The sequence below is a fragment of the Electrophorus electricus genome, chromosome 18 (assembly GCF_013358815.1).
Source record: "Electrophorus electricus isolate fEleEle1 chromosome 18, fEleEle1.pri, whole genome shotgun sequence".
NCBI classification, from domain to species: Eukaryota; Metazoa; Chordata; class Actinopteri; order Gymnotiformes; family Gymnotidae; genus Electrophorus; species Electrophorus electricus.
Genome location: NC_049552.1, coordinates 270093 through 292563, shown reverse-complemented (window position 1 = coordinate 292563; position 22471 = coordinate 270093). Strand labels below are relative to the sequence as shown.

The 22471-nt window shown below is 43.3% G+C and overlaps 2 protein-coding genes across 5 annotated transcripts; one reads left to right on the top strand and one right to left on the bottom strand.

The window, feature by feature from the left end:
* Positions 1–1041: 1041 nt before the first annotated feature.
* LOC113584825 lies at positions 1042–6232 on the top strand. Of its 2 annotated transcripts, XM_027022002.2 has the most exons (4): positions 1042–1209; positions 1443–1630; positions 2143–2965; positions 6142–6232. In XM_027022002.2, the coding sequence occupies exons 1-3, from the start codon at positions 1056–1058 to the stop codon at positions 2959–2961; spliced, it is 1161 nt and encodes a 386-aa protein (XP_026877803.2). In that variant the 5' UTR covers positions 1042–1055; the 3' UTR covers positions 2962–2965; positions 6142–6232. The 2 variants fall into 2 exon arrangements, with proteins under 2 accessions (XP_026877803.2, XP_026877802.2); XM_027022001.2 differs by lacking the exon at positions 6142–6232 and having other exon boundaries at positions 2143–3883.
* lzts1 (leucine zipper, putative tumor suppressor 1) lies at positions 3937–21941 on the bottom strand. Of its 3 annotated transcripts, XM_035536341.1 has the most exons (7): positions 21807–21941; positions 10717–10790; positions 8337–8952; positions 7012–7896; positions 6515–6706; positions 6082–6276; positions 3937–5778 (listed from the first exon to the last, which is right to left on the bottom strand). In XM_035536341.1, exons 3-7 carry the CDS (start codon positions 8673–8675, stop codon positions 5254–5256), a joined length of 2136 nt encoding a protein of 711 aa, XP_035392234.1. In that variant the 5' UTR covers positions 8676–8952; positions 10717–10790; positions 21807–21941; the 3' UTR covers positions 3937–5253. The 3 variants fall into 3 exon arrangements, with proteins under 3 accessions (XP_035392234.1, XP_026877804.2, XP_035392233.1); XM_027022003.2 differs by lacking the exon at positions 21807–21941 and having other exon boundaries at positions 10717–11172; XM_035536340.1 differs by lacking the exons at positions 10717–10790; positions 21807–21941 and having other exon boundaries at positions 8337–10590.
* Positions 21942–22471: the final 530 nt, after the last annotated feature.

Sequence of the window (22471 nt, the reverse complement as noted above, 5' to 3'; positions counted from 1 at the left end):
GTTACACCATCTTTGTCAAGCCCGGCTCAGTGATCTCAGTAAACCGGCAGGAAGTTAGAAACCTCTCAGAAATAACAGTCACCAACCACACACAGCATGCGCAGCATAGCAAGAATATTGAAATCAGCCCAAGTTAACTGCTAATCTAAGGCACGCGGAGTTCTGAACCACGCGCTGATCCAGCACCTGCTGGAGTTTGAAACTCTTCACTGTTCATGAACACAGAAAGTGTGAATTACAGGGTCATGTGGCACCATGCGATAATCTTCTTAGCTAAGGGGTTCTTTCTTTCTTTCTTTAAGGGTAATTTTAAACAAAATCAAATAATCAAAATGAAAATTTTGAACGTCCCACAACTGACTGCTTTATTTACAAACATGACATCAAGGCATAAAGTTGTGGACACAAACAGTCTGACATTGCTATTCCTCAGCGCACATTAAACCCATTAAACAGTCCAGCGAGCCTCAGAGGGAGAGACAGAGACAGTGTGACATCTTTATTACACGTGCAAGGAAAAAAGCATGTTCCACAAACAAACAAACAAAGTAATAATGAAACACATTATGTTCATAGTAACATGTCCGCACCAGTGTAGTGGCATTAAACACCGGGAATTAACTTTTGTGCACTTGGGTCCTCCGTGCCCACTACCACACTACGCAGTGACAGTCGTATGGGAGTATTATTTTTATTTTATTTTATTTATTTATTGTTTTTGCTGGTATTAATTTATTGATTATTTTCACTGTGATAAATGATACCGTTTCACAGTTTAATGACGGTTATCAAAACCATTGTATTCAGAGGCTCCAGTCATCCGTGATCACGTCTTTCTCCAGAGCTTCGTCAATGAGCTTTTACAAGTTTAGACTTCATTGTGTACCTCGCTGTTTGTGACGGTAGATGTTAGCAGGCTCCCTGGCCGGTAGAGGGCAGTGAAGTCAAATCAGTGCTGCAGTTCAGGACTCGAAGAAGAAGAACCGCTGACCGGAAGCGGATCGGTGCAGCTGGGTTGTTTACTTTCTGCTGTCGTTTTTCTTGACGCTTTAGCCATGACGTCCCCTTGGACTAACGACAGAGAGGAAGAGTTTGTGGCCCTGATCGAGGGAAAACCAGAATTATTTGATAACACTGAGATGAACTTCACAAACAAAACAGCAAAGATGAACGCCTGGCTGGAGTTGGCAGAGCATTTCCACATCAGCGGTAATTAAGTAGTTGTCAGAAAGTTAGGGTTGGAGCCAGAGGGGTTAGGGTTAAGGGTTAGGCTTTAGGGTTTGGGTTTAATGTTTAGGTTAGGGTTTAGGGTTAGGGTTAGGGTTAGGGGTTAAGGTTAAGGTTAGGGTTAGGATTAGGGTTAGTGTTAGGGTTAGGGTTAGTTGTCAGACGGTGTCTTAACACGCCTTTTGTGTGTCATTTGTGCTCATACCTGCTTGCAGAGAAGGAACTGAGGAAGCGGTGGGACTCGCTGCGCACCCAGTACAGCAGGTACACGAAGATGTACGCTTCTGGAAGCGCGGACGGACGCCTGTGCACCGCCAGACAGCAGTGGATCCTGCAGCGGCTAAAGTTCCTGGACCCTCACATCAAGAGAAGGTCCTCCTACTGCACCGACCTGGACTATGAGGTGGCCGCTAGCGCCGCACTTACAGTGTATAGGATAGGCGGCATTTGTATTTGTATAAGGATTTGTATTATTTTCCCATATATATATATATATATATATATATATATATATATATATATATATACACACACACACAAACACACACACACACACACACACACACCCACATATATATATATATATATATATATATATATATATATATATATATACACACACATTTTAAAAAGCCCTAGGGTGATTTCCCTTTGAGAAGCTCGTTGGTGATAAATGGATAAATCAGGCAAGGTGTGTTTACAGGTTTTCTCAAAATCACATGAAATTTTCTTTTTTTAAATATATTTGTAATCGCTCTTGCAGTACAAATTCTGTTTGTTCAGGTGTGGATATTCTAACATCCTCGAATCCCAGAAGATCAAGTGTACATGCAAGTCAGATTAGGTTCAAACTTTCCTGTTTTTTCAAAACTACATTACTGATTATCGTGATGTGCTTTCTGACATCTTTTCCAGGTGATGGTGGTTGAAAACAGCTGTGATGAGTTGAGTCCAGCGCAGGTGGATGTAGAGCTTGAGGCTGATGGTATGAGCACCGTCCTCCTTCACCGCCCCGTCTGTTCGGACAGTGAGCAGAGCGCCGACACCACCAGGCTTCAGCTGCCCAGACGCCCCTACCAGGACACAGAGAAGCGCAGCTCAGACTCTCCTCCCTACCAGAGCAGCAAAAGAGCCTGTGAGAGAGACCCACGAGGTCCCGAGAGGCCTGAGCCACAGGGCCTTCTGTCACGAGCCGCTGGCAGGGAGAGTGTGGAGCGTGTGGAAAGGGAGGTGGACTCGGCCAGCCCACAGACACACTCCCGCAGCCCCGTGGCCGATACGGACGACCGCTGGGACGCCTTCGGCAGGTATGTGGCGTCCTGCCTCAGGAGCCTGGAGTCATGCAGCAGTCGGACGCAAGCGCAGGACGAGCTGTGTGCCATTTTACAGAGACACATGGAGCGGGCGGGAGAGGGGGATGCCACGGAGAGGAAGAACAGGAGCGTGAGCGCGTGCACGTCCTGCCGGGCCTCCACGGTGCCACCCCGCACGCACACCCAGCGAGAGCCCAGCGCGCTTGTGTTCCAGGACGACCTGGAGCCGTTCCTCAAGTCCATGGCTATCGTTATCCAGAGGCTCCCCGAGGGCGTCAGGGCGGAAGTGAAGTTCAGGGTCCATGAGCTGGTGCACAGGGCCCAGATGAAACACTTGTATGAACACACAAACACACAGACTGCACCAGCAGCTAACCAGGTGTCCACCTGGGAGAACGGTCTCAACTACAACCTCATCTGACATGGTTAGTTATGGTGACAGCTTTTTGTACACATTTTTAAAAAATAAACTATGTATATTTAGTAAAGCACTGTGTGATGAGCATGTTAATGCATAACAGTTTTCTATCAGTTCTTAGCAGTTTTCAGCATCCCGATAAACTGTAGACATGAGTTAGAATAGACTGGTGTGTTTATTGCTAAATGTAGTACTACACTGTGGCCAGAAGGGGGAGACCATACCTCAGGATAGTCACTTAGTACATTCTTAGTACACCATGACGTACACTAACCTTAGCCCAACTCACTCTGCTGCTGTAACAGTTTTTCCTCACTGGCTTATCATTGCATATGAGCTCTCAATCAAATAAAAGCTTTAAAAGAAATTAAGTTTCTGTAGGTTTTGAAATGCAATACTAAATTGAAAGATAAAAGACCAGTTTCCCAGACAATCTCCAAGACTGAACTGCAGTGGCAGTCGTGAATCTTCTGGGAGTGTCAATCACAGAGTTACAAAGTCGTGAATCTTTTGGGAGTGTTGATCAGAGTCGTGAATCTTTTGGGATTGTTGATCAGAGTCGTGAAGCTTTTGGGAGTGTCGATCACTGAGTCATGGGAGTTTTGTTGGGAGTATTTATCCCATAATCTTGCTCTCCTCCTCTCTACCCTGTTCTCCAAATACATAAAGCAGTTCGGTTCCTTTCAGAATTAGAACCATGCCAAGCTGAGCTCCTCGTGGTGTTTCAGCACAACCCTCAACTCAGACCGAGTGAGAAGATTCCTCTCAACATTGCCTACTTCATTGTTTTTTATATAAAACTTGCAGTTTTGTATTAGATACTAACTGTATTTGGTTGGCTTTGTATATGCACTCTGCTCAATACACTTTAAGCAGTGGTAGCTCAGTGGTTAAGGTACTTGACTTGACTTGTAATCGGAAGGTTGCTGGTTCAAGCTCTGCCACTTAAGGGCCCCTGAGCAAGACCCTTAACCTTCAATTGCTCAAGTTGTATTCAGTCATAATTGTAAGTTGCTTTGGATAAAAGTGTCAGGTAAATGTAATCTAATATTCCTTCATATAATCTAAAATACCCTAATCTAATATCCCTCTGCATAGCTGTATGTTCTTATGGCAACTCTAGTTCTTTCCAGGTGAATACAGGTGTAATCTGCACACGTGTGATGTAACGTTCCAGTCTGAGTTGAGCTAGAATTCCTGCCTGCATGAAAGACATAAAGCACCACCAATTCTTCTAAAGCATTAGCATTTATTCAAAATAAATAAACAATATACAATACATACATCTCACCACCCTCTTCATACTTGACAGTCTGGATGTCAAACCAACAATTCCAAAGGATCTGTGTGTTAGAGGGAGTTAGGGTGTAGTAGAGTGTGTTAGAGGGAATTAGGGTGAGTTAGAGTGTGTTAGGGTGAGTTATGGTGTGTTAGAATGCGTTAGGCTGAGTTACAGGTAGAGAGGGTTAGGGTTAGGGTTAACAGGTAGAGAGGGTTAGGGTTAGTGTAGAGAGGAACGTAGCTCTATCATGGCAGTTTCTTCCAGCTTCTGGGTGGAAATCTTCGTTGTATGCTATACAGTGATTATAAATACTCAATAAAATCCTCGTTTGCCCTTTATAATGTGTACATTCACTTGCTATTTCGTGACAGTCTTATTTGAATCTTTATCCAAAATGGAAAAAATGCCTTGTGTTATGGAAAGGAAACTGTACACTTGTCACAGACAAACTGCGGCGGCTGAAACCAACTGCATGCCAAACCCTGTTTCCCTGCGCTGAGAAATTGTTCACACTGGAGGGAAAAACAGCAGACACCAGCCATGAAGAGAAGTTATAGTGTATGCCTGTAATTATAGTGTATGTCTGTTATAGTTTGTCTGTAGTTACAGTGTATGCCTGTAGTTATAGTGTATGCCTATAGTTTATAGTTTATAGTCTTTAATTATAGTGTTTATTATAGATCGTTTTAAGGGTTTTTGTGGCTAATGATATATACAGTAATAGCACACTGATATAATCCTTGCATACATGTGCTTGGTATACATCATCTTCTGGTATTCACATGTAGACAGCAGTATGTTTCCTCATACAAGAGCCGCGTTTGATTTAAACCACATAACTCTCTGACATCCTCTACTGGGGCTGCAGCATAACACTTTGGAGTCGCAGTTTGCCCTTTGGGAGATAAAACTGGAAGACCAGGATTCTTAGTGGAGGTTAGAAGGTGTTTGTGTGCAGGCCAATACAAAGTTTGCCCTCACGCGCTCTCAGACTCATGGAGTCCCAGCCTGTTTCATATCTCAGTGGCAGTGACGCTGTCATGGGGCAGGTCAGGACTCTGGGGGTCCAGGTCTTGCTCGGCCCTGTTCTCCAGCTCTGCCGTGAGATCCCTCAGGATCTTCTGCAATGCCTGATTCTTCCTGTGCATCTGCAGGTAATTGTACTGCAGCTGTTTCTGGTAGCGGATCACTCTGTCCTTTTCAGTATTCCATATTTGCCTCTCCTCTTGGAAACTGCTTATCATCTTGTCCTTCTTTTCTTTCTCTTCTTTCAGTTGTTCTCTCAGTCTTTCCACCTCCTTATGAAGGGCAGTGATGTTTAGTTCACCTGCTTTGCCCTCTCCCGAGCCATCTAAATTCCCCATCTTGACTCTGCATACCCCAGAGCCCTCCATCTTGGCCTGGCTGAGCTGCAAATGGTGCTCCTTGGCCAGCGCCAGGTCCTGCTTCATCCCTCTGATGTCCATCTGAAGCTTGGCCACCTTGTCTCGGAGCACCTCTGCCTCGCTCTTCTTCCTCTGGAGTTCGTTCTGACACACCTGTATTAAGGAGCACACATTCACATGTTAAGACGTTTCTTTTGGTGATGTGTTGTTCTAGTTCAGTGTTTTGCAGTCCTGGCCCTGCAGTGCTGCTGCACTGATTCAACCTAAAGGAACAAACCCTTGAAGAGGTTCAAACGTGTGTTAGAGCAGGTAGATAAACTAAAATTAAACTAAAACTAAATTAAATTAAAACTAAACTAAAACTAAACTGAAATGTGTATATACTGTATATATGTGTGTGTATGTGCGAATGTGTATATATACATATATGTGTGTGTGTGTGAGGAGAATACACACCTCCACTTCGGTGCTCTGTGAGCGCAGGGCTTCCTCATACTCCCTGGTCTTCTGTTGTAGGTCATCCAGGCAGGTCCTGGCGTCTCTGAGGGAGGCTTTCAGCCTGATGATCTCAGCCAGCTTGGACACCACATCACCCTGTGACTCCTTCAGCTGCTGTTTCAGGAGGGAGATCTCACCTGCCTTCTGACACACCTACACACACACATGCATGCACGCACACATACACACACACACACACGCACGCACGCACACAGGGTATACGGTATGTGGTTTATGTAGCTAAGAAACCCATGACGAGATGAGGGGATTTCACGGTCTCTGGACTGGGGAAACAGACATTCTTGGCCCAAACTAAACACGTCACATGTAAACATGACATCACATCTCGTAATGAGGCTGTGTTCAGCATGCAGTGTGTGCGTGCTCCCACCTCCCACTGTGTCTCCTCCAGCGTGGGCGCTAACTGGTCCTGCTGGTTTTTGTAGCTCCTTAGCTGGTTCTCGGCCGCCTCCCTGGCCTGTGTAAGGCGCTCCACCTCCTCCTGCAGCCGCTCCACCTCCTGCTGGAGATGCAGGACCTGCTGCTGTAACACCTGCTGAGTCTGTAGTGCACGCTGGGATACCTGCAGACACACACAGATTGGAAGTAATGCTATGCAGCCTTTAATTTCACTGTACTGTGTAATGTGTGTGTGTTTTTTAGTTTTAAGTTACAGCACTTGCTTTAGTTTGAACTGTTTTTGGTAGTTACCTGTGTTTAAGTGTATGAGACGTGTGTGGGTGTGTAGTGTGTGGTGTGTAGGTGTGTGAGGGGTGTGTGTGTGTATGTGTGTGTGTTTGTGTGTGGTGTGATGTGTAGGTGTGTGCGGGTGTGTGTGTGTGTGTGTAATGTGTAGGTGTGTGAGTGGTGTGTGTGCATGTGTGTGACCTGGCGCAGTTTGGTGGAGCACCGCTGTTTTAGGCCTGTCATCTCATCCACACAGTAGCGTTGGTTCTCCTCAAACAGCTGACACGTGTCCCACTCCTTCTCCTCAAAGCATGTCTGCAGCTCAGCCAGCTCTGACTCTCGGTCTAGGAGTTGCCTCTCCAGCTGCTGGATAAGAGACTCATCAGTGGAGATGGGTGAGCGCACGCCGCCCCCCGACGCTGACGACTTGGTGGGGCTTGGCTCTGACAACAGACTCCCAGGGTCCTGAGTCAGTGATGCATCAGTACCGTCCCTGTTCAGACTCGCCGATTTAGGCACACAGTTGGCGTTGGGGTTGGGTTTGGGATTGGGATTGGGGTTGGGGTTGGGGTTGGGGTTGGGGTTAGGCCCAGACACATAGTCACTCAGCACTCCAACTGATCTGGTGCTGGGATTTGCAGTCCCACCAGTACCCCTGTCAACAGTGCTGTTATTCCCGCTAACTCCACCGCCCACCCAGCTGGTAGCTGCAGTCCTGCAGCCCCTGGCCATGCCCCCAGCCACACCCCCCGCTACGCCCCCGGCCACACCTCCCTGCAAGGTGGAATTTGGGGAAGTCCCTCCGTATTGCTGTGGGTGTCCAATGCAGGTGCTGAGGTTGTCTGTCTGGCTACTGCCACTTGTGCTGTGAGTAGGGAGGCTAGACATGGAGTTCCGCCCGGAATCGGACAGCGTTCCTGATATGCTCTCCTGCTTGGGCTCCTGTGACTCCTTCTGCCTGTCAATGGGACTGATCCACACCCCCAGGATGGTGCTCAGGTTGTTGTGGGTCTCCACCAAGGAGCTGGAGCTCCGTGGGAGAACTGGTTTGAAGGCCGTAGGACGAATCAAGGCCTTTTCTGCACTCTAGAGAACAGAGAAAAACAAGTCAATATCAAGAATTTACAAAATCTGACATTTGCATACCATCTCCTATGCAACACACCACTGCTGGACCTCAAGGCATTTTTATCCCATGAGCCCAGAGCTTTAATTAAGATCACGAGACACCGCTAAGAACTTAACGAAGCCACCTGTAACTACAGGGGATTAGAGGCCTTCCCTTCAGCGTTGTGTAGGACACAGCGAAGCCACAGATGCCACTGATTATCCTCTAATGTTAAAACAATGTGAAAGATTGTCTCACATGACATGAACTAATAACTACAATCCTACTGAGCCTGGTTAGTATATTGAATAGACGTGTAGGAGTCCAATGTGCCCAGAACACACTCTCTGGAAGGTTTTATGGTCAGAGAAGAAGAAAACTGTGAGTCTTCACTCAGTAAGGGCTCTGGGTCTCTTACCTTGTCCAGTTTCCCAGACACAGGTACCAGTTCTGGTAGTGTTCCTTTCTTCTGGCCCATCTCAACCTGCTCCTCTGCCTTGTCTGTTGTGCTCCTCTGGGCTCCTGCTTTCGGGTTATTGCTCACCTTAATGTATAAAAAGTCTTCGCTTTTTCCGGAACGGTAGCTGACTTTGGTGTTGTTGTTGGCGCTGGAGTCCTGAGCGAAGCCATGTTTGAGAAGACTGTCCAGGCCACGCCCACTTTTCCTCCCCTGCAAACCCTTTCTGGGTGTGGCCACAGACCTGCTGTGTTTACTGTGGAGGCTGTGGCCAGAAATCAAACTGCTGACACTACCCATGATTCCCGGCACATGTGGAGGATGCAGATGGCAGTCGTGTTGTTTGTGTGAGCATAAGGGAAAGTTTGATGGCTCAATGGTTTGGGGGATGTGGATGCGTGGAAATCCTCCTTCGTTTTGAGGAAAAACCCTGGAGCGTGTGGAATTTGAAGAAACGTCTTCAGGAGTTTGCAATAATCACGAGTCATGAATGTCGTATTTGTGAGGAGCATATTTTCCATCCTGACCGTGTGCAGGCGTTCTGTGAAGGTCTTGAATCTGCGTACTCCTCAACATCCTGGTCAACAAACAAACAAAAAAAAACACCTTTGGTCTTGTCCCAAGTTATACCAAAACAAGAATGAGGTGGTTAATGGCAGTTATCCAGACTTCCCTGAAAGAGGGTCTTCTTTACATCAGGGGAACCATCACCCTCTAGACTAACACTGCACGCTGTTTGCATGGTACACAGAAGAAATTTACAAGCTTGTCAACTGATCAAGACTGCCAAAAATGGGGCTAGTAAGAAAAGTGGAGATTATTTTTATGTGATCATAATTAAAACATTATAAAAGATGTTGCAGTATTAGGCAGCCTTTAAAAGAAAGATAGATAGATAGATAGATAGATAGATAGATAGATAGATAGATAGATAGATAGATAGATAGATAGATAGATAGATAGATATTATAAACTGCACAACAGATTATGTAAATATAGATATAAACTGCACACAATCATACATTATGTAAATATAGATATTATAACTAGCACACAATCATAGATTATACACGGGCACAGCTCTTCAGCCTCATAAACACAAGACCACTGTTGCCATGGTGACTATGCATATGGTGGTTGTGACAGGAGTCCACTGAGGGAATTGCAACTTACGCTGTCAGTCTCATCAGTGTGACTTAAAGGGAAACAGAGCCGTCAGCAGCTAGCCAGCCTGCCCTTCCCAAATCACACACACCTGCTCCTCTGCCCCGAGCACATATTAGACATCTATAATCACCAACACAGTGCCCATCTGTCCTGTCCAGCTCACGGGGCCCATGGCAAGGGAGACGCTGAATAAATCAAACCACATCACACTCAGCCGTGGCTGTGAGCAGCTGGCCTGCCTGCCTATGTCATGCCCTTCCTAATTATAATAGCATTTTAAATACACAGGAAATTCATTTTTGATAATAGACCCATATGCATACACATATGTATATTTTTCAGAAAGGATGACAGATAAGTCATTTACAAAATGTCCAGAATTGTAAATATTTAGGAAACACATCTTTCTCTTATAGTTTACATTCCTTTTGTAGCATACAAAACCATCCCTACCTATATTTCTACACACAGAAATATAGATTCATTGATATATAAAATGCAGACAGCTATCAGACAGGATTATTTCAATGTCTTTATACCTAAAGCACTCTTTATATTTAGTCTTCTATATTTATCATTGCTATTTAGGCTTTTGTGTATCCTGCTGTTCATTCATGTTTACGCAGCTTGAGGTGGCAGAGATGTAATTAGAATCCCACCCTGCGTTTGTGGGGACGTGGAGAGGATGGCGTGCGTTCCTTTCTCTTCAGTGCCTTTGTCTGCGCGAGCATCACGGCTCAGACACGCGGCGCGATGATGTAATCAGCTCACACTTAGGTTCTGCACCAAAGCTTCCATGAACTCCTCTAACGATTCTTCACATCACTCAACATATATGGTGCCATTAAAGATCAGTGATCTATACAGGACTGAAAGCTTTTTAAGAAGAAATAAATGTTCTGTAGACTTTAAATGCCATGTTATGCTAAATCTTACACTAACCTTTCTCTCAGGTGCTAAACAGCTTTTAGTTCTCAGCAAACTCAATTCAGAGGGTGTTCCAGTGTTCCAGTTCCCTTGCAGTGTGGGCAGACCTGGGGTTAGGGTTAGGGTTAGGGTTAGGGTTAGGGTTAGGGTTAGGGTTAGCACACTCACACCCTCTGTGGCTCTGACTCCGTCCTGTGGCACATGCAGCACAACTTGTAAGTTAAATAAATAAACACATCAGACTTACTGCATGAGGAGAGGAAGTCCAGTGACCCAGCATCCAGCCGGAGCGTGCCATATATCCTCTGTCAGGTTACACACCTAACGTATAAGACAGTGTGAGTGAGTGTGTCATCCAGGAGTGTGTTTGCTGTTCTTGAGTGAAGCAGCCACTGAACACTTCACTGAACACTTCATATTCCTAAACGGACAACAGGACACCATGTGAAGGGGGCGGAGTCAAAACCATTCACTTCCCCCGAGTTTCTGTCTGTAGCATATGCTTTTCTCTCTCTCCCCTGCATGTGCTCTGTTTCTTTCTCTCTCTCTTTCTGTTCTTCTCTTTTGAATAACTGATATGCAAATGACTCTGGGTGACCCCTGGCTCTCTGGGGGAAAAGCATGACTAGAGAACATTACGCCTTTTAACACCAGACGTGTGCCACTAAAGCGATTACCTCCTCACTCCTTACAATAGACTGCACAGCACCCCCCCCTCTCTCTCTCTCACACACACACACACACACACACACACACACACACACACACACACACACACACATGACAGCCTTCTTTGTTACACACAGACAAAGAAAAAAACTAGCATGCATATATATATATATATATATATATATATATATATATATATATATATATATATATATATATATATATAAAATAAAGGTTTTAAAAACTGCAGTGTAGTCCTGTGGTCCAGGTTTCCATAGAAGCAGTTTCATACAGAGATCCTTCATCAGACTTCCTCATAGTGACATCATTAGACCATGCACTGCACACATGTTAGAGGTCTGGGTTTTATTCTCCCTCTCTCTCACTCACACTGTGGGCACGATGCCATTCCCCTACCCACCTCTACCCCTCACCTACTACCCCCCACCTCTACCCCCCCCTACCCCCTCCCACCTCTACCCCTCTCCTCTACCCCTCACCTCTACCCCTCACTTCTACCCCCACCTACTACCCCTCACCTACTACCCCTCACCTACTACCCCTCACTTCTACCCCTCTCCTCTACCCCTCTCCTCTATCCTTCAGCCTGTGTGCAGCATTCATTGCACCTAATAACTGTGGAGGGTTAATAACAGTGGAGGGGTAATAACTGTGGAGGAGTAACTGCCATTCAGGGAGGTGTGTCCATGCTTGCATTCTGTCTGTGTGAATTATGTATGATGTTAATGTCAGTACTGTTATGTATGATAATGTCCATACTGTTATGTATGATGATAATGTCAGTACTGTTATGTATGATGATGTCCATACTGTTATGTATGATGATAATGTCAGTACTGTTATGTATGATGATGTCCATACTTTTATGTATGATGATGTCAGTACTGTTATGTATGATGATAATGTCAGTACTGTTATGTATGATGTTAATGTCCATACTGTTATGTATGATGATAATGTCAATACTGTTATGTATGTTAATGTCAGTACTGTTATGTATGATGTTAATGTCAGTACTGTTATGTATGATCATGTCAGTACTGTTATGTATGATGATAATGTTAGTACTGTTATGTATGTTAATGTCAGTACTGTTATGTATGATGTTAATGTCAGTACTGTTATGTATGATGATGTCAGTACTGTTATGTATGATGATAATGTTAGTACTGTTATGTATGATGATGTCCATACTGTTATGTATGATGTTAATGTCAGTACTGTTATGTATGATGATGTCCATACTGTTATGTATGATGTTACTGTCAGTACTGTTAAAGTCTCAAATGTGGTTTGAAGCAGAACTTGTGCTAATTGTACAAAGTGTTTGAGTTGTTACATTGTTGATATTCAGAATCTTTTGTTGTTGCTTTAACAAAAACCTTCGTCCCTGCCAGTCACGGTGAGTCTCTGGGCTTTAATGCTGCAGACAATGGAAGAGCGTAGACAACTGTCTGCACCTCCACCCCCTCCATCTCCCAACCCCTCCACCCCCTCCATCCCCCAACCCTCTCCACCTCCTCCATCCCCTCAGACCTGAGGAAAACACCTCCTTTTTACTGTCAGACTGTCTTGCTGTATCCAGGACTGGTGACTGCTGATTTTTCATGCCTGCTTTGATGGGGATTAAGAAGCCAGGCTTACTGCTGCAGCACTGGCCCAGATGCACAGACAGCTTATCACAGGAATAACTAAAGTGTCCGGTTATGAAAGTAAGCTCACAGTGTGTGGAGAGGCTGCAGACCTCATGCCAGTGCACACAATCCACCGCAAAGTGAAATCTGAGCTGAGGAGGCTGCAGCAAAGAGGACAAATTCTCTGATAATCAGTTTGGCAGTGAAACTCCACCCCACCTCCAGCAGAGACTCCTTTTTTTCTCAGACCATAGCCATAAGACTTATTTTGACTCAGACCTGGAGTACTGAAACACCTAAACTTACTTGAAGACAAAAGAGGTGCATGTAGCCAACAGCCAACCGCACACTTCGCAGGGTCAGAACCGTACCAGACACGCAGTTGGAGGGCACTGGAATGATGGTTCAGGGTTAGTTTCACTTTTCCATTTAGCAATTTGCTGGCTTTGCCTCTGGGGTTAATGTCATTTTACCCTCAACAGTATGTTGTTATAGAGATGCCCTCTGACAGGGATCACAGCCATGATCAGACTGGCAGACAGTAGGTTGTGAGGTGAGACTGTATCTTCCATGCCCATTTCCCTGGGGATGGGTCCTGGCAGCTTGGTGAGTGCCTTAAACGATGAATGCCTTAAATGTGAGAGGTGAGAGGTGCTCAGACAGACACTGTGAACCAGTGTGGTGGAGCGTTCAGTCCATGAACCCCGATGCTAACAACCAGCCTGGCAGACACAGTGAAACAAGGAGACCTGCTCTTGTCCTTACAAACAAAACCCTATAAACATTATTAACCCTATAAACACTATTAACCATATAAACACTATTAACCCTATAAACCCTATAAACACTATTAACCCTATAAACCCTATTAACCCTATAAACACTATAAACCTTATAAACACTATTAACCCTATAAACACTATTAACTATATAAACACTATAAACACCATTAACCATATAAACACTATTAACCCTATAAACCCTATAAACACTATTAACCCTATAAACCCTATTAACCCTATAAACACTATAAACCTTATAAACACTATTAACCCTATAAACACTATTAACCCTATAAACCCTATAAACACTATTAACCCTATAAACCCTATTAACCCTATAAACACTATAAACCTTATAAACACTATTAACCCTATAAACACTATTAACCCTATAAACACTATTAACCCTAGAAACACCATTAACCCTATAAACCCCATAAACACTATTAACCCTATAAACACTATAAACACTATTAACCCTATTAACCCTATAAACACTATTAACCATATAAACCCTATAAACCCTATTAACCCTATAAACACTATTAACCATATAAACCTTATAAACCATATTAACCCTATAAACTCTATAAACACTATTAACCATATAAACCCTATTAACCCTATAAACACTATTAACCATATAAACCTTATAAACCATATTAACCCTATAAACCCTATTAACCCTATAAACACTATTAACCCTATTAACCCTATAAACTCTATTAACCCTATAAACACTATAAACATTATTAACCATATAAACCCTATTAACCCTGGAAACACTATTAACCATATAAACCATATTAACCCTATAAACACTATTAACCATAAAAACACTATTAATCATATAAACCCTATAAACACTATTATCCATATAAACCATATTAACCCTATAAACACTATTAACCATATAAACCCTATAAACCCTATTAACCCTATAAACACCATTAACCCTATAAACCCTATTAACCCTATAAACACTATTAACCATATAAACCCTATTAACCCTATAAACACTATTAACCATATAAACCATATGTACCATATTAACCCTATAAACCCTATTAACAATATAAACCCTATTAACCCTAGAAACCCTATTAACCCTATAAACACTATAAACCCTATAAACACTATTAACCGTATAAACAATATTAACCCTATAAACACTATTAACCCTATAAACCCTATTAACCCTATAAACACTATTAACCCTAACCCCTGAGTGAAACAAGGAGACCTGCTCTTTTTCTTACAAACACATGCCTGGAATCTTCATTCCCACATCATAAATACACCATGAGGGTGGAGGGTGTGGGTCTGAGAGCGGGCAGGGCGATGGGGCGGGGGGTAATACAGGGCTTTTCAGTGCTGCATGGGGGTGAGGTTTGAGAACAGGAATTAGGATGTAATAGATGGATGAGACTGAGCTGCTGAAATTAGCCATGAAAGCTTTATCTCAGAATATGGGCTTATATTAGTGTGTGTGTGTGTGTGTGTGTGTGGAACACATGCTGTGTTTGAGCCTGTGTATGATGGACAAAGCCCCCCTGTGATATGTGTTTGCAGTGAGTTCGGCTCCTTACAGCCAGCCAATCACGGCTTACAGCGAGCTGTACTGCTCACATCAAAGAGCTGCACAGCAGATGGCATGCACACATTCACCCTGACAGCCTCACCCCCTTTAGCCCTCACAGGGTCAACCCTCATTCACCCGCACAGTCTGTCCAGTACACTGTCCTGTGCCTTTGGCCCTGTAACACTGTCGGTAATCAAATTTCCTTCCAGACTTTTTGTGAAGAAAAACATACTGTTAATTTTTTTTCATATAGAATCAATGTAGAGAGACTGTGTACTACTGCACTAACCCTAACCCTAACCTTAACCCTAACCCTAACCCTAACCTTAACCCTAACCCTAACTCTAACACTCACTCTAACCCTAACCCTAACCTTAACCATAACCGTAACCCTAACCCTAACCCTAACCTTAACCCTAACCCTAACCCTAACACTCACTCTAACCCTAACCCTAACCCTAACCTTAACCCTAACCCTAACCCTAACCCTAAACCTGACCCTAACCCTAACTCTAACACTCACTCTAACCCTAACCCTAACTCTAACACTCACTCTAACTCCAACACTCACTCTAACCCTAACCCTAACCTTAACCCTAACCCTAACTCTAACACTTACTCTAACCCTAACCCTAACTCCAACACTCACTCTAATCCTAACCCTAACCTTAACCCTAACCCTAACTCTAACACTCACTCTAACCCTAACCCTAACTCTAACACTCACTCTAACTCCAACACTCACTCTAACCCTAACCCTAACCTTAACCCTAACCCTAACTCTAACACTTACTCTAACCCTAACCCTAACTCCAACACTCACTCTAATCCTAACCCTAACCTTAACCCTAACCCTAACTCTAACGCTCACTCTAACCCTAACCCTAACTCCAACACTATACCCTCTCTGTGCATGGATTATGTTGCTGGCTGAATTCAAGAGAAGCAACAGAAAAGGATCAAAGTGACTGATATTTATACGCTTCAGCTAGCATTAGCATTAGCATTAGCAAAGTGGCACTGGGGTTATAGATTGTGGGGATGTACTGTAATCTACACTTTATAGATATGATGTGAAAGTAACATCTCAAATTGCAGAACCTCTTACTAAGAGGTAAGAGTGTTAGGAATTCATATGAAATATATGGAGACAAAAATACAACATTTCCAATTTTACAGCAAAAACTCTCAGAACTCATTGATTTCCACATGATATTGTGATAGAATTAACATCGAGAAAAGACAAACCTGTTTTACATTAACGTGAAACCACACATTCAAGTCCCCCAGTTTTAATAACATTGAACCACTTTAATTTATTCTGTTAGTTTTAATGACCTGTTTAAATTACACTGTTAGTTAAAAAAATCGCTTTAGTTTACATTGTTGCTACAATACTCTGGAAAACAAACAAAACATGTTTTCTAACATCAAATAAATAAATAAATAACTATCAGAAAAAGTGAAATGTAGGATGATACAGTGACAACTGATTCCCCACAGAGCCTCCTCTCTGTGATGAGGTCATCACATCAGTGACCTTCCTGGGCTATAGTGCATATGTCTGATTATATATGCTTAAATGCAAATGAGTCTGCCTGCCAGAATGCACAGATTCTATTATGAGCTACTTGAGATGCGTTTGCATTATTAGTTAATTTAGCATATTCATGTTATAATGTTCACGTTGCACGTAACAAAGCACATGAACTGAAAACAGACACAGATGTAGAGCGTGGTGTGTGAGGAGCCGGACACACACTCTTTAGAAAAAGAAACAATAGCTATAAGTGTAAAGTGCAGAATGCCAGCTGGTAGTACTGTAAATATAACTGACATGTTCACAGAGAGCTCGCTGTGGTCAGAGCCTGCTACTGATCCACACTATGTATCACAGAGAAGGTGTCTGGAGTGTGTCATCACACACACAGGTGCGTTGGAGAGTATGTTAGATAGTCATCACATACACAGGTGTGTTGGAGTGTGTGTTAAATAGTCATCACACACAGGTTTGTTGGAAAGTGTGTGAGATAGTCATCATACACAGGTGCATTGAAGCGTGTGTTCATGTCATGGACACTAAACATAGTGGTTTTCAGTGCTCATCTCCATCCTCTACTAGAACTCCACAGTCATTATTGTGCTGAACGGTTTTTAAAAGACCAGAAACACAAGAGGCTCAGCAGTAGTAAAGACCTTGATCTTTGTTATTGATCTGTATGGAGCTTTTGACTTCTGGACAAGATTTTTTCCAGTAAAGAGACCTTAACAACAAGTCTCTGTGGCAAAGAATTAGTGAAAGAGCTCTGCTGGCTCTGTTCCTGGTGCTGTTGTACACACTCCAGGCTTCTGAGAGCCTGCAGATAAGTAATTGAATTTAAAAATAAATTACTTATATAGGCTCAAGAATTTTAAACCAAGCAATTTGGTTTCACTCTTGACCTCATATGTGGGAAACTGTAAGCGTGGGTAACATCTCTCAAAGGTAGCTGCCCACTGGAAGTGAGCTCACAGCATGCAGGGAAGGGCATTAGGAGACCGAGTGAATAATTGAAAAGAAGCAGCTCTCAAGCTCTCAGCTCCCTTTCCGACACCCTCTCCTGGCTATTGACCGCTCTCGTGTGGAGACCTCTTAGACCTCTTAAGTGGCTCACCCTCCTTTTGAAAATGAGACAGTAGGGACTGGGAGGAGAAGACCCCCTCTTTCTAGAACCATCTCTCCCCGTCTTGCCTTTGGAACTTCTACACAATATTCCTAGGTGGTTTGTGTTTGGTTTAATTTTTTTCTGTTTGGTAAACTACATTAATCTATCTATCTCTCACTCATATTCTGCAGAATGGCCCTTCAGTTTTGTGCGATGGTTGCTATTTAGTTTTGTACGATGGTGAGTGTTCAGTTTTGTGTGATGGTTGGTGTTCAATTTTGTATGTTGGTTGGTGTTCAGTTTTCCTTATGTCCTCCTTGCTTGGTATTGCGTGTGCACCTCTTAGGAAAGTACAAACACAGTTCTAACTATGAACTAGACTGCTGCTATTCACTGAGGCAGGGGGGAATGCAAATCATTCAAATAAAAATATAAGAATATTTATGTTACTGGACATTATGGAAACCATTGTTCACTGTTTTGCTGAGTGTCAGGAATTTTGCTAAATGGAACTTTGTAGTAACATCTAATGGGAATACTGTATTTATGTGTATTTACGTATATTTATGTGTAGGTACAGTTGTTCAAATGTAATGAGATTCACCTACTAGTTTAGGTGGGACTTTAGCATATACACAGTACTTTAGCATATGCACAGTACTTATGGTCTTTGTTGCTATTCATGGTACTGTGACTCGTCTTTGCTAGTATTTATGGTACTGTGACTTGTCTTTGCTGGGATTCATGGTACTGTGACTCGTCTTTGCTAGTATTTATGGTACTGTGACTTGTCTTTGCTGGGATTCATGGTACTGTGACTCGTCTTTGCTAGTATTTATGGTACTGTGACTTGTCTTTGCTGGGATTCATGGTACTGTGACTTGTCTTTGCTGGGATTCATGGTACTGTGACTCGTCTTTGCTGGGATTCATGGTACTGTGACTCGTCTTTGCTGGTACTCATGGTGCTGTGACTCTTTTGCTGCCAGAAGCATATCTCCTTTGTTAGCTGGGTAAAGAGAGCATGCTGCTGTGTGTTCTTTTGGGTTTGTTTTATTTTTTTCTCCTAAACCCATGGTTTGTCATATGTGATATTTCTCTCTCTCTCTCAGAGATAATACAGCTCAACTCTATCTTCCTGCACTCCCTACCACCTATCTTGGCCACTACATGACCACATTATAACATCTTTTATTCAAAGTGTTTTTTAAACATTTTTGGTTCATGTTAAGACAATTTTCTTTTTTATTGTGTGTCTGGAAAGGTGATCAGAATGCATACAGGTGCACACTCTGATTGGACGTCTTTAACTAGCTACCTGACAGACTAAAATGTTCCCAGGATGTGTAGCAACCTCTGGAACCTGTCCAGCAGTCATGGCTGAGATCTGAGTGTGTAGCGCTTGTTTTCTATGACATATTCAGGTATTTGCTCTGTGTGAGAACACATCTGATGACCTTCACGAATTTACTGCTGTTCACACAGACCTTCAAGTTACACTTTCTATACTTAAGCACACCGAGATTGATGACAGCTGTGGTGAGGAGTTATATGTCACAGCAAGGATGCAGTCACTGTATTTGAGATTTTTACTGCTGAACAAGTCTGTGTAGTTGGCTGTAGCTTTTAGCATTGTCATGACATTATACTTCATATTTCTTTGTATTTAAGAAGATAAATAAACCTTTTTCAAGCAATTTGAGGAAAACATCTCTCTGTGCTGGGTTAAGGCATATCATACTAATAGGTTATAGATTGACCTAATTTTATCAGAAAATCACATTGTTCTAACAAATCTGGGATGGGCTAATTGTTGCTGTGTCATAGGATAATCCCAAACCTAATCCCAACCTTAATCCCAACCCTAATCCCAACCCTAATTGAAAGCATTTAATGAAACAGTGGTTAATCCTGTTTCACAAGTTTTCACTAGTTCTTGTAAAGTGCTTTGAGAGGAAAAAACAAGAAAAGAAAGTTAAAAGAATGAAGGGACCATTTAGCTACAATTTGATGTTAAAGGTTTTTCAGAACCAGAAAGCACCATCACTGGAACAAAAATGTGACCTGAAATCTTGAGCTCAGGATCCACCAATTAGATGTGATCTTGCAATTCTACAACAGCTATGTTGAGCATGGTTATTAAAAGAGACTGATGGAAAGTTTCAGCATCTGAGAGAGAGAGAGAGAGAGAGAAGTGAAGAGTTTCAGTATCTCAAATGACTGGTGCTATGGAGGGAAAGGGCCAGTCATGTCACACAGCACCATTCAGTCAGCCTGCTGGTTCAGTCAGCCTGCTGGTTCAGTCAGCCTGCTTTTCTGCTGGTTCGGTGGATTAAGGAAGGCATGTATGTATCTGTATTTAAACCAACGGAAACAACGAAACAACGATGGTACAAGTGACAGTACACTTGTCAGCCAGGAGTGAAGCCATCCACGTACTCCTCTCATCTCACACGAATAACGTGAGGATGTCTGGAGAGGTCTGCCTGCCGTAGGACTCCCAGCACTGTCCCTTAGCCACTCAACAGAGGACTGCACTGACTCGCTCAGCTACCCTGGCCTGGTTATGACTGAGTGAAGGACAGGGAGAACACCAACCACACCAATCTGGAAGATAATGTTTTAAATGGGAGATTAGGACAACAGGGTGGTGAAAGGAGTTGGGTGCAAAATGGACTGAATTCCATAGAGTTCCTCAAAGAACTGATTAGTGTCTCATCTACACAGCTCCACCAGAGATCTGGAGAGAAGCAGAGAGAGACACAGGGTGGGAGGAGGAGAAATAGAGGGAGAGAGAGTAAGCGAGTGTCTGTTGAAAAAGTCTAAACCTACTTAAAGTGAATCTCCTGAGACTGACCACGGCAGAGGAACAGTTATTTCAGGATCTCTATTTCCAGACGTTTGACGACACTAATAAACCAGCAAATCACAAACATCTCAAGTGCAATGTCACCTCTCATGCTCTGCACCCAGAGCCGTCCTCCACGGGGACAGGCTGATGTCTCTTATGTGTCCAGGGTCTTTGCACCACTGCATTCACACCCTCTCAATGTCCTACTCTGATGTCCCTCAGTGGTCCTACTCTGATGTCCCTCAGTAGTCCTACTCAGTGGTCCTACTCTGATGTCCCTCAGTAGTCCTACTCTGATGTCCCTCAGTGGTCCTACTCTGATGTCCCTCAGTGGTCCTACTCTGATGTCCCTCAGTGGTCATACTCTGATGTCCCTCAGTAGTCCTACTCTGATGTCCCTCAGTGGTCCTACTCTGATATCCCTCAGTGGTCTTAATCTGCTCTCTCCTGGCCCTGTCCTTGCCTGGGTTTATGGAGCTCTGTGCTGGGCAATGGGAGAACCGGTTTAGGAGCATGCGAAGTTGGTCCTTCCACCCCCACATGTCCATGTGCAGCCCTACACAAGCCCCTGCATGTCCTCAGATCATGTTTCGTCTGGGCTGCAGTATCACAGCACCTCTGTATGGGCAAGGTGTGACATGCCTAAGAGACGAACCAGCTGTACAACACGTTACAGGCTTGGCTCAACCAAGGAAATATGTGAATCCACTAGAAATTCCATTATAAATGATATCCATAAAAGTATACCTATTAAGTTATATCTAGTTACTGCCTATGTACAATACTCCAAAAACAGCTTTGCTTAAGTACACATCACACAGAAATTTCCCACTTTTAATGTCACCAAAGTGGAAAGATTCTAGCAGTTGTTTTTGTTCCTCTGTGTCCACAAGAAGCTTCAGGGACCGGCACTGGTTCTATAGGGACCGACCCATTTATAGTGGTTTTCAACTTTACACCTTGTAATAATATACTGTGTAACTGTCCCAACCGGACAAGACTTATATAATATGTCTGACAAGAGTTATACAATGCAGTAGAATAACTGTGATAAGGTTATGATTTTCAATAACTTTACAAATTAACAAGAAACAAATTGCAACTGCTAACAACATTCAACATTGAAAGAAAAAAAGGATATTTACTACTCCTACCTTTCATTGTGGTCTCTTTCTCTCTGAGCAGAGCTGTCAGGAAGGAAGGGTATATAAATGTGTTCTCTCTTCCCAGGGCTGTGGGCTGAATCTCTGCAGTCGTAGTGTAGGCGTAGTGTTATACCAAACGCACACCTCTCACCCAGTGTTGCTTCACCATCCTACCTCTCGCTCTCTGTCTTTCTCTCTCTTTTTCTGTGTCTCAGTCCAATTCAAGGTGCTTTACTGGCATGACAGATCATGGTGCACTTGTTTTACCTGAGCTCTCTCTCTCTCTCTCTCTCTCTCTCTCTCTCTCTCTCTCTCTCTCTCTCTCTCTCTCTCTCTCTTTCTCTCTCTCTCTCTGTCTGTTTCTCTTTCTCTCTTTCTCCACCCTTAAACCACAACTCTCCCTGTCCCACCCCTTAACACTGGTCTTTCCACCTCTCTGTCAATGTCTCTCTCTCTCTCTCTCTCTCTCTCTCTCTCTCTCTCTCTCCCTCTCCCTCTCTCTCTCTCTCTCCCTCTCTCTCTCTCTCTCTCTCTCCCTCTCTCTCTCTCTCTCTCTCTCTCAATTCTTTCCTTTCCTACGTTTCCTATTCTTGTTAATTATATTAAGATGTATTTCAGTTTTAAAGATTTTATCTATAAATTGTGATTTCCAAATATCATATGTAATATTGCAT

Bases quoted from the DNA above. Each gene is read 5' to 3' on its own strand.
- lzts1 (XM_035536341.1), bottom strand. From the start codon at position 8,675: ATGGGTAGTGTCAGCAGTTTGATTTCTGGCCACAGCCTCCACAGTAAA. The intron at 7,897-8,336 runs GTAAGAGACCCA...TCTGTTCTCTAG, and splicing joins TGTCTGGGAAACTGGACAAG to AGTGCAGAAAAGGCCTTGAT. The intron at 5,779-6,081 runs GTGTGTATTCTC...TCCTTAATACAG, and splicing joins CACAGAGCACCGAAGTGGAG to GTGTGTCAGAACGAACTCCA.
- LOC113584825 (XM_027022002.2), top strand. From the start codon at position 1,056: ATGACGTCCCCTTGGACTAACGACAGAGAGGAAGAGTTTGTGGCCCTG. The intron at 1,210-1,442 runs GTAATTAAGTAG...ACCTGCTTGCAG, and splicing joins AGAGCATTTCCACATCAGCG to AGAAGGAACTGAGGAAGCGG. The intron at 1,631-2,142 runs GTGGCCGCTAGC...CATCTTTTCCAG, and splicing joins GCACCGACCTGGACTATGAG to GTGATGGTGGTTGAAAACAG.